Source organism: Hydractinia symbiolongicarpus, chromosome 14, assembly GCF_029227915.1.
Source record: "Hydractinia symbiolongicarpus strain clone_291-10 chromosome 14, HSymV2.1, whole genome shotgun sequence".
Lineage (NCBI taxonomy): Eukaryota > Metazoa > Cnidaria > Hydrozoa > Anthoathecata > Hydractiniidae > Hydractinia > Hydractinia symbiolongicarpus.
In genome coordinates, this window is record NC_079888.1 from 9,524,456 (window position 1) to 9,542,307 (window position 17,852).

The 17,852-nt window shown below is 33.0% G+C and overlaps 1 protein-coding gene across 3 annotated transcripts; it reads left to right on the forward strand.

Annotated features, from left to right (window-relative positions):
- The first annotated feature begins 3,324 nt into the window (after positions 1–3,324).
- LOC130625641 (short transient receptor potential channel 4-like) lies at positions 3,325–13,236 on the forward strand. 3 transcript variants are annotated; one of them, XM_057440741.1, is made up of 12 exons: positions 3,326–3,369; positions 4,072–4,193; positions 4,398–4,762; positions 7,047–7,281; positions 7,799–7,920; positions 8,111–8,383; positions 8,892–9,061; positions 9,269–9,464; positions 10,294–10,464; positions 10,559–10,603; positions 12,531–12,698; positions 12,919–13,236. In XM_057440741.1, the coding sequence occupies exons 2-12, from the start codon at positions 4,085–4,087 to the stop codon at positions 13,033–13,035; spliced, it is 1,971 nt and encodes a 656-aa protein (XP_057296724.1). In that variant the 5' UTR covers positions 3,326–3,369; positions 4,072–4,084; the 3' UTR covers positions 13,036–13,236. The 3 variants fall into 3 exon arrangements, with proteins under 3 accessions (XP_057296723.1, XP_057296724.1, XP_057296722.1); XM_057440740.1 differs by having other exon boundaries at positions 3,325–3,369; positions 4,072–4,762; XM_057440739.1 differs by lacking the exon at positions 3,326–3,369 and having other exon boundaries at positions 3,705–4,762.
- The last annotated feature ends 4,616 nt before the right edge of the window (positions 13,237–17,852 follow it).

A 17,852-nucleotide genomic window follows, 5' to 3' on the forward strand; every position in this document is an offset into this window, starting at 1 on the left:
GATAAAACCTCTTCTACATGAACTCCAGATTTTTTACAAAACGAAAGCATTGTTAAACACATGCCACAAAGCATATCAAAAAGTTTAATAACCAAGCTACACATAGAGTTGCATTTATCAAATACCCTTTTATTGAATGGAAAAAGGGCCACAGCTTGCTAGCTGGCTTTATGGGCTAATTAATAGCTTTTTCAGGTATATTCAGAAGATCCAAAACGCACTGAAATTAATTTTTAACTGTTGTCTTTTGCAGAGCAAGATTCACCAATTTGTATTTAAATTTCTTAACATGAATTTATTTTTATCTTTGTGAACAGGGAGAGCGGTAAAATCTTACTTTGAAACTGGAACAAAATCAACAAAAAGTTATCTACCTCAAATATCTTACCTTCTGCTGTTAGGCAGATTTTCAATGAATTTTGTCTAGACAAAAATGCTTAGAAATATAGTATGTTACATGCAAAAATATATAAAAAGATATAGAGCAGATGTTGTTGCAAGAACTTTGTAGCAAGAGCTAACCCGGTTCTAATATATTCAATGTATTTTTAAACAACCACGTATTTGAAAAAACATTGTACTGGTAACATGGATTCATAACCTACTTCAGCCTTGTATTTGCCAAATAAAAATTGAAAATGTTGATAACCTCTGTAATATTAATAGCTGCTGTTTGTTGTCAAGCCGAAAAGTAGCTTTGAGTAGTGATGAGCTAATTCTTGTGGATTTTTCCCGACGATTATAATCTATAACTTGCATATATTTGCCTAGGCTGTTGTTTTAATAAATATAACCTTGATGGAATCAATTTTAGCGAGAATTTAATTTTAAAGAATTAAAGTTTCCGTGAATGGCATTAAAATTTCCGCGAATGGCAAGGACCTGGAAATTTCTTTTGAAATAACAATCAAAATGCTTAAGTAAAAGAAGTTGGTTAAATTACCTGCAGGTGTTTTCTAAGTGCGTTTAAGACGAAATGGAAAAATGTTATATTAAAATGTTATATTACTTTCAATCGAACACAGGTGTCTTCCAATGTAAAGTTGCAGAAACCAAAAAACACGCAATTCACAATCAATCTTTAATTAACGTTTCAATCCTACAACCTTGGAGGAAAAATTACGTATTCTTTCTCCCAAGCTACAACATCAGATATCATTTTTCTTGATTAAGGTATTTTTCTAAATATTCTGTGAAAAAATGCATTTAATTGTCTTTACCTGTTTTTACTAGAATCAATGCTTTTCAATTTTGACGTTCTTCAATGTGCCCTTAACATAAAAATTATCTCTGTTATTATTATATACTCGTTATTTAATATATAGTAGTTATTTAAAGTATCCACTTAAAAAATTATTGTGCTTTATAACAGAACTATTTACTGTTAATTTCATTAAAATTAGAAATAAACGTTTGAAACGAAATCGACAACAACAATAACAGTGTTTAATTGCCCGTGAATTTGCCCGTGTATTAATTATTCAGAACAATTTTTTTTTATCGCGTGATTTCTTGTAGCCGTTTTCTAATGTAAACAAAGATTTTATAAAATACAAAACATGGTCTTAGAGGATATTTTATAGGTGGTTTTTAAGAAAACTTTAGAAAATATATTCGACTTTGCCTGTCACAGTTTTCGTGTTAACCATTACAGATAAACATAACGCGGGTTCGGTTAAAGATTGGCGAATGGATGCTACCACAATGAATTTTTGCTAAGAACAACGTTTGAAAAAAAGAATGTCGCAAAAGATGGAAATGACAACATTTAGCGAGAACTTATTTTCATGGAAAAACACAGTGGCAATTAAAGCATTTCGCAAAAAGCCGAAAAATTCGCAAAATCGCGAAATTCAGTTCTCGCGAATATTTATTCCCTTAACGTAGTGTCCATAATGAGAACTAGATTTAATACAAAAGTTTGCGAAACCCTTATTTCAGCAATTTTTAAGAACTTGAAATGCGTCTTACATATAATGTCATGTTTGACAAAAACCTCCTGAATTGAATGTGTAAGTCACCCGAGTGAACGACGAAAACATGATCTATAATAACAATCTTTTATACATTTGTTGCTTATCTTTATTGGTTGATTACATGACACTGCAATCAATTGGGGCCTAAGCAATGATAATTGCCCAAATGTGATGAAATATAGATGAGTTGTGACATAATGTTGTGATTTTGCGTGTAGAACAATGAACATGCGCATACATGCATGCAAATATATAAACAACAGACCACAAAGGGTTAATTAAAAACATAGGGTACCCAATTGGGGTATGCATTTTGATTATCGAAGCGTATATTCTTTTAATATTCATCACAGATTCAAATTTACTTTAATACAAAGGCTCTTAACTTGTTTAGTATACCGAATTTTTTTCTTACGGCAAACTGGCAATAACAAGTTAAAATTTTGTTTGCCAATAGCTTGCTAATTCAAATACAAGTTTTTCTGTTGTTGTCTTTGTTTCAATACTGACATATTTTTTAACAAAATGAACTTAAAAAAACATCAAAATCATTGGTTTTCTTTCGTGTCAGCTTGCAATGCGCATGTTTTGGTTTTTTAAACTCGGAACTGGTTCGGCAAGTAATATTACATGAACTGAGTCAACCAACATAATCAACTCGTGCTGGGTTAAGAAAACGAGCCAGCTCACCTAGGCGGCTAGCCTGCTTTATATAATGTAAAATAAATTTTATGTTGCTTATAATCTGTCTTTATGTCAAGCTGTTAATGTTATCTTGACGAGCAAAACAGGTTAACCCGTCTCATATAATATTGATCTAAAGCTCGTTTTGCTAATACCTCAGCCTAAACGTACGCAAGTTATGTTGTGATAAAAACGCAAACTTGAGTTAGAATTAATTAGGGTAGATAGATGAATATATATTGATTTTGTTGTGAACATGTTCGTCGCAACGTGAATTTCAAAGAGGTTTAAACATTTCTTTGTCCTATGAAGAAAATTCCATCTGTAAATAAAAACAAAATTAACTAAAAATTCTATATTTTAAGTAAGTTTTCCTGCATAAATAGGAAAGGTTAGAATATCTCAAGCATTTGATAAGATTTAAAAGAAACGAAATGTAATGAAAACCCGACATTACAAAACCATAAGAAATGAATCAATCCATCTGCCTTTTTACACACACGCGAATGTAAAAAAACATGTTAGTTTCCTATTCAGGAATTGGATTTAATTAAAAGTTTACATAGCTCACAAGAAAATATATATACGTGATTAAATTTTGTTTTTCACAATTATTTTTAGTCTTCTTTTTATTTTACTTTAGCAGATGGTTCTTACAGAAAGTTAAATAAAGAATATTCCAAGCTAGCAAATATCGAGAGACAAAAAGGTTAAATATTTTAACTTTCTTTTTTCTAAGTTTTAATGTGTTTTTTTTACTTCACTGAGATAATTTTTTTAAATAATGTTGAGTGATTTGCGATTAAATGAGTTCTCTTTTAGCTGTTATGAAAGAACATTTCAAACGTTCTGAAACAGAGCATATTTCTTTATTAAAATTTGATGTATCATTCACAACACGTCTTTGTAATTTTTTAATTTATTTTCGTTACGTTTATTATATATAAGAATGTGTTATATATACATACACAGTTTTTTATGAAAATAATAAAAATCAGAACAGGCTGAAATGTTCTTGAATTTTATCAATTTTCGTGCTGGAATTATTCTGAACACATTCTTATACAAGTGTATTGTACATGTGCATGAAGTCATTGCAAACTTGTTAGAAGATCTGGACACAAATATTGACATGGTAAATACAGAAGGCAACATGTTTAATGTTGATGTTTCTATAGCCTAGATATGCAGTTAGAAACACAAAAAAGCTTGATAATAATAATTCGTCCGTCCGTCCGTCCGTCCGTCTGTCCGTCTGTCTGTCTGTCTGTCTGTCTGTCACGCAAAATGGTAGCTTAGCTGCGCAGGTAGCGAGACGCACGCAATGCGGTATAAAAAGGACGGGCGAACCCGTGGATTTTTCCACGTGCTAACGACTAGTAGTAGAAAAATGTATTAATGTTTTTTTTAGACAACTAAATATAATGACGGCTGATATAACGACGATTAAAACTGAAATTGATTTTTTGTTATGTGAAGCCGTCCATCGGGATTGTTACGATGCTGTATCTCTACTACTTGATTTCATAACAGGTAAAGACGACAGTAACCAGTTAACTGAAACAAACTGCAACCAGTGTAGTGTGCTAACTGGAACAGACAGAAATAAAGTTTTTGTAAAAAGTGAATTCTGTGATTTTCAAGAACATGCAGTAAGCAAAGCGTTGATAAATTCCGCGCAACATGGCAACTTTCAAATTTTAAAATTATTTTTATCAAATGGCTTTGGTATTTCAGAACCGCATGATTTTGGCTGTCTTTGTTCCGTGTGCTCAGTTGATAGGTTGGGACAATCAAAACGACGTATAGAACATTTAAAAGCATTGTCCAACCCTGTTTGGATCGGCCTAACATCCACTGATCCCTTCCTGACGGCTTTTAAAATCTACAAAAAATGCAAAACATTGGGGAGGCAAGAGGATTGCTTTGAGAAGACCTATCACCAATTGAAAGATGACTGCCAAAGGTTTTGTTGTCAATTGCTTGACCAACTTGAATCGGAAAACGAAGTTATTTGTTTGATGAAATATGATGAAATAAGAGTAAAAGAAAATGGACATTTATCCTTCATAAAGTTGGCAATTGAGTATGAGCAGAAAGAGGTACGTACGACAGTGGTATCAGCACGATGCACAGAACTTACACTAAAAAATTGTTTCTTTAAAGAAGTACAATGCACTTTCTAATGACTCTCTCACCCCTCACCCCCCACCTCATTCTTGTTAAATTCCAGTGACTCATAAAGAGACTTTTCCTCTGAACCAAATTCTCCCTAATCACCCGAAATAGCTAAAAGTTAATTTAAAGGGTAAATTTTTGTGAAAAAAACTTTTTATGAGTTTTTCGCAAATCCGAAAAATGCTTAATTTAATCATATGATTCAATCGAATTTCATGAAAAAGGCAGAAACGAAGTGAATTCGCGAGGTCAGATTTTTGCAAAACGAAATTTTTCTTGTCATATAATGTCCGTCTCCAATAATCTCTCCTACTTACATATTTAACGAAATTTTTCTTGTCATATAATGTCAGTCTCCAATAATCTTTCCTACTTACATATTCACATCGAAATCTAATTCCTTGATTTTCTTGGCAGTAGTTAATACTTACTGAATCTTCTTTATGTTCCATTTTTAGAGGATTATTGCTGATCATTATCATATCGGCCATTCTTCAAGAAAAAAAATGTTTATAATATTATTGCCATAGAATATGAAACAAAATATAAATAGTTTCGTATAACCTAGACATATAATTCCTCTTCACTATTTACTACAAACTTGTTTCTACAACACAAATGTTTCCCTTTTATTTGTGGGGTCGCTGAAGTCAGTGAGGGTCGTTGGTGGGTCATTGGGGGTGGTTCGGGGTGGTTGGGTGACAATCCGTTACGATTTAGTATTATCCTGTATTATCAGCAACAATCTCAAAACATTAAGCAATTTGTCAGCAACAGCGTAGTCTTAACTGGAACTGTTGAAACGGTCATGAAACAACAACATAGTTGACATATCTTTTTCTAAAACTTATAAACAAATATAAAATTTGATTTTGATTAGCCTAGAAGCGAGAAAACACGTAACTTTAGTCTTCCAAGTAATTGTCAACAAATAACAAGTAGGCAGGAGTAACTAAAACTTTGAATGAGTTATAAAAAAGGTACCTTTTTGTACTTAACCATGCTTACCACATGTAATGTAATTTATCCCTAGCTGTGTCGTGTAACTATTTTACAAATGTCACTTATAGTTGATGTTGTGTTCATCTTGAAAACTTACCCCAAAGTTTTAGGATAACTTTAAAATACAAAAAAGAAAGTTTTAAAAAGGATAGAGACTTACTACTCGTGATTGTGAGTTATTTTTAAAATGGCGCCCTTTAAAATGCTAATCAAACCGTCATTACAGTCTTTGAGACTCGTGATTGTGAGTTATTTTTAAAATGGCGCCCTTTAAAATGCTAATCAAACCGTCATTACAGTCTTTAATTAAGATTTAAAAAAAATTAGGGGTAATAAACAATTTTCTCTCTACGCTAACGCTGCGCCATTCGATACAATAAACTATGGATATCCATTACAGTTGTGTTTTTATGGAATAACTGGGAACCACATTGAGTCGCTAGCTAACTATTTTTTTATTTTAATTATGGTTAACGTAAAAAAAAGAAATCATTTTCTAGCAACATACAGGAGCCAACTGTTTTCCGCAATGTTGAATTTTAGATTTGCTAATATAAATATGAGATAAAGAAGAACTTAAAATTAGATTCAACCCGAGAGATTTTACTTTTTATTTGACAATAGAGCACATAAAATAAACTCTAGTTTGCAATGAAGTTAAAGGTGTGTATTAAAAACATCACGTTTTCATCTACATGTCGACGGCCTGACAATAAGTTTTTATTTGCAAATATGGATAAGCATGAAGTTACACAATTTCTCTGTCGGCTTTATTACAATAAGTAGGAGAGAATAATGAATGAAAACGCAACCTCACTCACAGATACCATCGCTCTATCTGGGTAAAAAATACTGTTAGCAAAGCCTTTGGTGATCAATGTTTTGTCATGTTTAACAACTTGATATAAATTTACTTTCTTATTCGTGTTGTGACCGATTCTACACTGTTTATTTTTAAATAAATTTGCCGAATCCATGAGAATATAATGAAAACTTGTAACCGATTACGATGATATTTCGATGAACTTCAGATTATTGAATGTTTTCACCCAAGGTCTTGACACTTATTCCTTTAAGAGTTTTTGAAAGATTTGTCACTCTGATCCGCTCCCAAAACTTGTTAACCCACAAAAATGTAGCGATAAGCAAATACAGAAAGTACTTTAAGTTCATTAAATTGTTTTTTAAACTCGCAGTATTGTTTAGGTGGTTGCGCACCCTATTCCACAGCATGTTATCTCATCTCTTGTATTTGACAATGTACCAGGATGGCGGACCTCAGGTCTATTATACAGAATATGTTACATTTTTCTCGTGGCCTGTCTTTTTCCACTGACGTCTATAATGCATGTTATTGCGCCGTGTTCGGTGTTTGGTGAGTTTGTGAAGAATCCACTTGTGAAGTTTGTCAACGGTGCAGCTTCATTCGTCACATTGTTAGGTAAGTTGGTTAAATTTTCTAATTTAAGTAAACGAAGACGTACAGTGCTTAGAACTAATTTCTTCAGATTTTTTGGTATTGTCGAACTGCAATGAAATTCCGTTGTGTTTACCTTTTCCCCTGGGATGGAGCTTCATGTAAAGACTCGGAAAACAAATGAAGTTGTTAACAAGCTTTTAGGAAATATAGTTCGTGACTTGTTGTTCTTTGGGTGAGGGTTATCTTTAATAGTTTTTATGTTGAAATGTTTGCTATATTTGACAAAAATAAGTTTAAGCACAGAATATTCTTTAGCTCACGTTCAAAGGTTTGTATCAAAAGATTACAAATCAGAGAATAGAAGCGCTTACCGCACGCTCTGTCGTCAATTTTTACGAATAAAGAAACAAGGAATTTGCGGAAAAAAAGGAAAATGTGAGATTTAAGAAAAAAAAAGGGAGGGATGAAAAAAAGGAAGTTAGGTTAAAACTAAAACGTAACAAAATACTATTTATAAAAATATATCTTATCTTGTTAGTTCTATTAGCAGTTATTGCTACGTCTGAAAAAGCTGGCATCCGAACAGGAGAAACTCCCACACCGATTGAAGCAACCTTGTTCGTATGGACTATTAGTTTACTTGTTCATGAGTTTAAACAGGTAAGATTTTGGATGGTCTAATGATTGCAAACTCTACACAGGTCGGTGTTAAAAAAATTGAAGCATCTTTTACACTTGCAATTTCATTAAATATAACTTAGTCTTTAGGGCTGTTATTAACTCTCTCCCAGTGTGTGCTCCACTTAGCAATTATAATTATAGTGCTTGTTTTCTTTTTTCTTTTTTTCAGTTGATATATCAAGGCAAGCAAGAGTATTTTAGCATTGGATGGAATTGGATTGACATTAGCATGATTACTTTAATGCTTTGCTCGTACTTCATGTGGACAATCATGTACTTTCGAAATCCGTCACACAAAGACGAGTCCTTTAAATTTTTTGTTAGCTTTGCGGACGGATTTTACGCCCTGGCAATTGTGCTGAGCTTCTTCCGTATGGTTTACTTATGTCAGATCACAAGATTTCTTGGTCTACTGCAGCTTTGTTTGGGGAGAATGCTTCAAGTAAGTTCACCGAAACCTGTATATACTGCGGAAACCCGTTTGTTTGACTTGTTTGTTTTGACGACTAAAATGAATCCTCCAATCTTTACCGAGTATGATAATTAGTACTTATGATGATAATAGGTCCCTAGCATAACGCAACTTAACTTTGCTCCCAGGGTCCTAGTATATTTATGTGTGTAGAAAATAAATTGTCTTACTAAGAGTGAATAAATCTGGTATTCAGCAAAAAGACATGAAATATCTGTGTTGTTAGAAATAAAAAACATGCTAGTAGATGTTTAAACTTCCCGTCTCAATCATTTTAGTATACCTCTGGCCAATCAAATACAATGAAGCTAATGCTTCAACGATTAAAATAATTAAAATCAACACGATATCGCAAATAAAGCCGAATAGTCAAGGCTATAGGAAGGGGTCAATATTATCAATTTCACCTAGCGTTTCGACGCCGGCTTCCGAAATTAGTAACTATATATTACCAGTTCTCTACTGCATATATTTTCAGGTTATTTTTCAATTCGCCTTTATCAGCTGTGTGGTACTGTGGTCGTTTTCTGTTGGTATGGTGTTTTTGTTTCATTCATCTGGCAAGTACGAAGAGATTGTACGATTAGCTGACCTGAAAAATCAAAATCAATCAGCCGTGCATGAAATGCTTAGCGGAGGCTACAACGGGTGAGTTCTAAAAAATTAATAAAAGTTTACATTTAACTTTAGTTAGATAGGTTTTTCATAGAAAAATTAATTTCATGAACTAGAGAATAAAAATCTCACGGGGATTTATTGTTGCGAGTGAGATGTCAATTCACAAAATTTGCAAATTATTTCTGCTCGCGAAAATATCTGAGATTAAATTTTAACTCCTTTCCCTTGCTATTTAAGATTACCTGCTACTATGGTAACGTTAGCCTGGGCAAGTATGAACATGGCTAATCTGGACAGTTTAGAAGGTCTCAATGATGGTACAATGATTCATCTGTGGAGCTACTTTTTGTTCACTCTCTACCACGGTGTTTCCATGATCGTGCTGCTAAATATGTTGATTGCAATGATGAGTAATTCCTACCAACAAATAGAAGTATGTTGCAAATTATAAGCTCCTGTAAACCTGAGCCTTTTTTTGGGTGGGGACAAGCTTGGAAGGGTATAATGGAATATAATGTGCAAGAAGTTTATAGTAACTTTAGTAAAATATAAAAAAAATATAAGCAACTTCTTTAAAAACGATATCTGACACAAAAAATAAAATTATTCTTCAAGCTACGGTTAATGAAAATACGTTGCCTTGCTCCAAGCATAGATAAAAATTCATAATTTCTAATATTTACCTATTTTTCAACTTTTTAATAGAAAATCTTTTGGAATTCCTTTTGGTAGTTGTCATAGCAACTGTGTTGCTGATGTGGCCCAAGGGAAATCCTGATTTTTTAAGCATTTCTATCACTACTGTAAAGCAAAATAGGTCACGTCACAAGATTTTATCACCACCAATCAATTTCTTTTGTGACATTTTATATCTCTGCCAAGTTTTTTCAACATAGCTTAAGTAAATCGAAAGTTATTTGTGGTGGTTGAAGAGGTAATTGTTTTAGCAGAATTTTTTTATAATCTCTAAAATTCGAGTTTTTTAATGAGCAACTCAAGTACCAAAAGTAAAGTTGTAGATACACTCCCTTTCAATCTCCAAAAAAGTGGCAAAAAGCCAAAAAGTATTTGTTGTAAATGCAACTTGCAAGGATAGGGTTATTTGTGCAACTTTTCACCAAGAATACGAAAAATAGTCAAGGTTGTGACAAACCAGTTGAACTCCACCTTTATATTTTCGTTTTTCTTCTACAAAAAAGTACAAACTTTCCATTTAAAAAAATTAAAACGCAACTGTAACATTTTTAAAAACTTCTTTCTAGAACAACATTGAAGTCGAACATAAGTATGCTCGTACAAATCTTTGGCTTGAATACATCAGTGGTGGAAACACCCTTCCTTGTCCGTTCAATTTAATTCCATCACACGATGCTCTTAAGAAAGCCTGTCGTTTTTTCAAGTCATTGCATAGAAGAAGAAGTGGGAAGTGTAAGGTACGTAGAATGCTTTTTATATTTTTAATCCATCCTTCTATATTGCATGCATAGTCAATCCGGAAAATAAGTTGGTGATGTTGATTTAATTTAGGAATTGGAAAATACTTCGAGAGTAAAGTCAAGAGAAGAATACACGGTAAAGCAGCTGTTTATAGCAGCCTGATGTGTCACCCGCTTAGCCCTTAGGAAAATAAGGATTGTAATTGGGTTGTAATAGGGTTGTAATAGAGTTAACCCAACTTTAGAGTTAGGGTATTTTTGGGTTTCTTGTTAAGGTAGGTGCAATTTTACCACTCTTAATAGAATTCATGGAAGGACAACTGCTATGACTTTGAAACTTGGTACAGAAACTAATGAAAATATATGGAGTGGTTTGAAATTAAACAAGAGATCTCTTTTTATAAATAGGGGAGAAGTGTTACAATAAATTAATTTTTTAAGAAAAAAAAAAAATTTTACCAAACAAGCTCAAACATAAAGAAGAGAGAATTCCACTTTTGTTTTAATAATAGGGAGAAATTAAGTTTATAAAATTTTCAACCTTTAACAAACCGATGGCGGTGCTAAAATAACTATCCTATCTACCCCCTCCAAATAAAGCTAAGACTTAAGCATTACAACCCTTTTTTATATAAATATTACAGGAGTTGTGATAAATTCGAGAATTTTTCATGGTAACAGGTTACACAACAGTAACCCTAAGTCTTATAATACTTGGTGAATACAATTTCTAAGTGATCATATTTCATGTAACATCTATCGACAAACTGTGAAAATATTTTAAAGTAGATGAAAGATGCTAAGGATTTCAAACAGATGTTATAACAACAAATTATTATAATAAAATATATAAAATAATACTAAATTATAACAATACAACAGAATATGTAATTATCACGTGACAAATAGCAGTATAATTATTACAGTAATTAAAGATTAAAGAAATATAACAATAATAGAAAATAAGTGGAATATAAATAGTGAATGCATAAATAAAGAATAAATATAGAATAAAGATGATACCAAAATAAGTAGAAAAAAGAAAAAGATATATGGTTCCTTTTAATCTATTATGCCTACGGAGTTGATGCAGTGGTAGCGCATTCGACTTGTAATCATAAGGTTTCAGGTTCGAGTCACCACTCCGGCACACTTTAAATGTAGTGTTGTCAGCCCATTTGGTGCCTTCTATTGACCGCTAACCGGCTTGTGTGGCAGGCAAGCATGTTAGAGCAATGCTATACGTATCTCTGGCGGTAATGTAACATAGTTACAGTCGGAGGGCAGCTGAACTTTGACAAGTTTAAATCGCATGTTTGACAAGTTTACATCACGTGTTTGACAAGTTTACATCACGTGTTTGACAAGTTTAAATCACGTGTTTGACAAGTTTACATCGCGTGTTTGACAAGTTTACATCGCGTGTTTGACAAGTTTACATCACGTGTTTGACAAGTTTAAATCACGTGTTTGACAAGTTTACATCGCGTGTTTGACAAGTTTACATCGCGTGTTTGACAAGTTTACATCGCGTGTTTGACAAGTTTACATCGCGTGTTTGACAAGTTTACATCGCGTGTTTGACAAGTTTACATCACGTGTTTGACAAGTTTAAATCACGTGTTTGACAAGTTTAAATCACGTTAATCTAGTATAGAAATGACATATATAACAACTTGTGGGGACGAACTTTGAAATATGTCAACTTGTCTCTTGTCTATTTTGTGGGGGAAATATAAAAAAGAGTGTAAGTCAGCTTATAACTTTTTTAAATTCGCTTATTGTAAAATACAGCCCCCTTGTACAATTGTGTCGAGATTTGAAAATCATACTTTTTAAGTAGTTGCTTCAGAATTTTTTGATTTTTTTTGGTTTTAAACAATTTGTTTTCCCTTATCCGCTGTTATTCACTAGACGAAAGTAACAACAAATCTCTTAGGTGACAAGCGTTCTCTTCCGCAAGGCGTACCCATGGAAAAACTGAAAAACATTTTTTTTTAGAAAAAAAGGCTTGTGTAAGTTTCTTCCTGCACAAATAAAGCATATTTTTATTTCTTATCTAGAAATTATGCAAGACACTTATCAGTCGTTATTTCTCTCAAGTAAAAGGGGTTTATTTTGATGATAAAGATATACCAACAAATTCACCATCAAACGAAAAGTTTGTTACAAAATTAAAGTCGAAACTAAAAGCATGGTCAAATTTACTTCAAACATCAATACCACAAGATGTAAGTATTGTAAGATTATTAATCTCTCCAATATCCTTCTCTAAATTCGGTGTTTCTTTATCCACAATCTATAAACAAAATAAGGGTTGATAATGTGAATCGATGCCTCCAATAAGCAAGTTTGAATTACGATCAGCACTTTTAACCAGCCTATCTAGCGGATACAAAATGCAACACAAATGTTTTAAGAGTATTGAATAGCAATTCTTGATGCATTTAGATAATCCCAGGCGCGGAGGACGGCCATTACAACCCATTTTTCAGTGAAAACGATTCAAGTACAGAAATGAATGGACAGAAGACAAGAAAAGAAAATATAGAGGTGTGCAGGCTATGAGCAGGGGGCTGCAAGCACATACAAATCTACATAAAACGAACGAACGTATTTCACCTGTATAAACAACTTATGCACATGTATGTTATAAGCAGTTCGTATTGCACACATCAGATGAAACTCACTTAAGATAAAAATGTAATTTGCGCGAATTGGAGTTTTATCAGATTATTCAATGTGAGAGTAAAATATTTGTTAATTATACATTATGCGAATGATATAAAGGCTCCTTTACCTTTTTCTATTTATTTGTTTTGTATTTAACTATCTATTAATTTTTTAATAAGATTTCTCTTAAAATCTAAAATTCGTAAAAGATTTTGAGTTCCAAAATTTTAGTCTTCAGATTTAAATCACGTGACTTCATTACTTTGACGGTCAACAAAAGTCGGAAATAAGGTTTCCTTTTGGATCCGGTAACCAGAAACGGGGGAGAACAAGTCAAAGGGAACTTAGCGGCGCAGGAGAACTATGGTTCCACAGGAAGTTTATTTATTTACTGAGTCAAGGAAACACGTGCAGTCAAGTTCACGCATGGACAACGTGTTACCGGAAATACAGGTAATTATCAACGCTACTGTGGAACTGGCAGGGTTTCAAATAGTGCAGCAAAACATGCAGCGCAGGATACTTGTGAAGCTAATATGTAAAATCTATAAAAGAAACAAAAGACAGACAAATTTAAATTTAAGAAAGAAGGCAATAAAAAAATGTTTTAACATAACGTCGAAGTGTTGGAAGTTATTCAAAAATTCTTGAATAACATAGGGAAAAAAATCGAAAATTAGCTTTCCATAAGATTAATCCTCCATTAACATTCAAAACGAGCGAAAATTTTATTTAAAATTACAAATCATATCATATTGATGGGGTTAGGATTATTCACGTAACATATAAATCCATAGAGAACAGAGATTCGGGGTTCAACGTTTGCGCTTTAGACAATACTGCGTCTAACTAATTGAGATCGGAAGGCGCTTCCGCCGCCGCAAACTCTAACATTTCGGATAGGCTAATTCAAAAGCATGGCAGGTGATCAACTAACAGTACTAAAGACATATATATAAAAGACAATAGTCGTTAGGGCGTGGTTATACATACTTTCCAAATCGGTATTATACAAATCCTATTTGTTATTTATATAATCCCACTTGTAGGCACACTGACGTAAAAACTACATGTTTTTGTTTTTATTGGAACCTAGCTTATCAAAACATTTAGACCGATATTTGGCAAAATTTAAGAACATATAACACCATACTTAGCCTCAATCGACTCTTTGAGATAAGAAAAATGACAAAGTAAGGTTACGCCGCTTTCTCGAAAAAGACATGTATGTAACAATACTGATCGCATTTTTACAGCCAGATCTGTGTTAAGAAGGAGAAGCTGCCAATACGTTTCAAAAACTCATATTTGACATTCTCCTACGCTTTTAAAGAAGGTTAAACAAAATTTAAAAAGAAATAAATATATATAAACATTTTACATTCTAATTCGTCTTGATGATTTAATCAAAAGGCGGGAGTAAAATCTTAAATGTATATATATATTAAAAAACAAAAAAAATATTCATGGGGGAGTTTTAGCGCAAGCAAGAAAATCACATCGCAAAAAGAAATTGGCAGTAGCTGCGAAATATGGACTAAAGAGAAAAACAAAATGAAAATAAAAATCGAAAGAGGAAATAAAATGCATAATAAGAAAAGAATTAATTCGATAAACTGTCAGAATAAACTATCGGCCAAGCGAGCAACGGACCTAAAGCTAGTAGATATGATTTAATATTTCTACCTTAATTACTACCTTAACTAGGCATTTATTTTGCGTTTTAATACTTTTAACATTTGCAAGTTTTTAAAACGGATGACTTCACATAGTTGAATTTAATTTCGTATGTATGGCCAAGGCCGGTCACGTGGTTTTTTAAGTGTTTAAAGGGCGTACAAGGCATGGAAGCGCTCACATGTCAATTAGTTCTTAAACCGTACACGTTAAAACTGTTTAATTACCTATAAGATAAGCAGTTTTATTTTGAATAGTTTATAATGTTGTTGTTAATAACAGTGTAATTTTTTAATGATACCCTTAACCTTGGAGGGTTAGTGGCTGTAGCACTGGGGTCTAAGCATATGTTTCCCCATAGAATGGGGTTTTTCGCATCCGGCTTAGCCACGATTTCGGAAACATTTCGATTGTAAATTAGTGGTTGTAATTTAGTTCGTAGGAGATATAGATGTATTATATTGTGTTATGACTACCGATAGCACACGGTTCCTAACTAAGATGACACTACTAACTAACTACTACTACTAGTCGAAGTTCTTTAAGTCTTCCCTGTCGCAAAAATAAGAAAATAAATAAGGTTATTTTCGGTTGAGCGCAGCGAATTAGAAAATAATGAAACCAATTACAGGCATTATCCGTCCGAGATTTAAAACAATTTTTTTTTTAATAAACGTTAACATTCTGTGTTAATAAGCGTTAACATTCTTGATCATATCATATATATTTTCAGGTTTTAACTGGTAAAACATATATCTACTTTGCATATTAAGTTTTTAAGACGTTATAAAAGAGTAAAAACACATGAATAAAAATAAGAAGGTTTAAAATCTGGAATAAAAACATAACATAAAGCTACGTTTAATTCGTCTGTACATACTTTTGAAGCTTTTTTGGAAGAGGCGCGCGCACTGCTACACACACGCTAAATGATTAAGAAGTGCTATTTTTATAGCACATATAGAATTCCAAATTGTGCACAAAATTGAACATTGTAGCACTCCTGAAAACAATCCTAAAACACCTAAATCAAAACTGTACCTTGTAATTAGTCTGTATCGTCTAATTAATCGGTCACCGATTAACATAAGCATATGAGTTTTCCCTGTTGGTCAAATGATGAACCGTGGATAAACAATACTGAGCTTAAGTCACTGATCCATAAACGTGACACCTTATGCTTTCAAGCACGTGAAACTAAGGAGCCAACAATCTGGATGGAATTTAGAGAACTTGGAAATCTTTCCAAAAAGAAAATCCGACGTCTGGAAAATCATACACAGTATTTTACATCCGCCGCCTAAAAGGAACACGATGAAACCGGATTCACTAAACTCGTTTTTTGCCGCTACCGCATCGTGTACCGTTGGTAAGGATCCAATATCACCGACAGAAGCAAAAGCATTCATAGACACCCTAAAACGAGAGTAAATTTACGTTCCGTTGTGTTACTTATAGCGAAGTTAATTGCGCAATCTTAAAAATGACCGCTTTACTGGTCCCGACGCAATCCCTGTTCGTTTTTTGAAACCAATTGCCGAGTTTATATGCTCCCCATTAACACACATCCTTAATGAATTTATTTTTAATCTCGGACGGATAATGCCTGTAATTGGTTTCACTATGTAAAGTCATCCGTTTTAAAAACTTGCAAATGTTAAAAGTATTAAAACGCAAAATAAATGCCTAGTTAAGGTAGTAATTTAACGTGTACAGGTCACTATTGAAAATGTTATGTTTCCGTCCTCTGACTGATTTTTAATAACCTTCAAAAGAAAGTATCCCAGGGGAAATATCCAGTTGAGTCATCGACTGATTTTCGCAAAGAACTCAGGACGAAAGCATGACGCATTTTTAATGACGGCCTAATTTTATCAAACAATAAAATACTTGAACATTCCTACCCAAGTAGAATGGCTGGATTATCAGCCACTAACCAAGGCAGTCACTTTAACAAAGCTAATAAAAAGTCACAGGACAGCTGTAAATTTAGTTAAGAAATTTGATAAATACCTAAAACTTTGCTACATAAACATTAGTTTTTCAAAGCTTTTTAGGTATCCAACCAGCCAGAATTTAATTGGAGCATCATAATTATATTGTGTGATCTAGCCAAAATAATGTAGCCTTGCGAATTTTATAAAGCATTAAATACTTTCACTTTGACTTTTGCTAACGTGGCAGAATCGGGTAGCTAGCTGATAATTATTAAACTGTCATAGTGAGCAACATAACCAAAGATAACAAGAAGAGAATTTAGCTAGCGACGTACACCAGACTGTCAATTTGTCACATAACATTTTCAATAGCCATTTAGTTTTAGTTTTACTGCACTGTTCAAAAAAATTATTTAAAATTACTAGCTAGACTACTAGGCTGTTTCATAGATGAGTTGCGAATGTTTACAAAGTCTTGCGCGCATCCTGACAGCCAAAAAAAGAAGGATCGCACAGGCAAAATTAACTATTATTTCACTAATTATTTTTGATTTTTTGCTTGTGCATATGCGTTCGCATGTCCATTGTTTTCGATGCTAAATTAAAACATTACGTCGCGCCGCAACTCATCTGTACTTTCGACATCTGCATTTCATTTTTTTTTAAATGGATACTTTTACATAGTGAAACTAACTAGAGGCACCATCCGTCTGAAATTTGAAACAAAATTTGTTTAAATGTGGTACAGCTAAATTCGATAACAATCTGTGTACTTATTCAGCATGAGGAGTCGTAGTGAAGTAAAGCCTGTACGCATCTTATAATTAGTCTCGATCACCTAATTATGTTTTGCTGAAGGATAGGGTTTTTAAAAATTATTTGCTTGGATTTATTGTTGGCGTTCCAATATTAAACAAAAATGCTATGCGCTGCAACAACTGCGCCCCTGGGAGGATAGTAAAGCAAAGATACAAATTTCGGAATAATAAGGATTTTAACTTTCAAAACTATTATCCTCATCACGTACCAATTCATTGTTTCCTTGTGGAACAGATGACTCAGATAAATCAAATCATCTGGAAAGTTACTCCTCTAAGA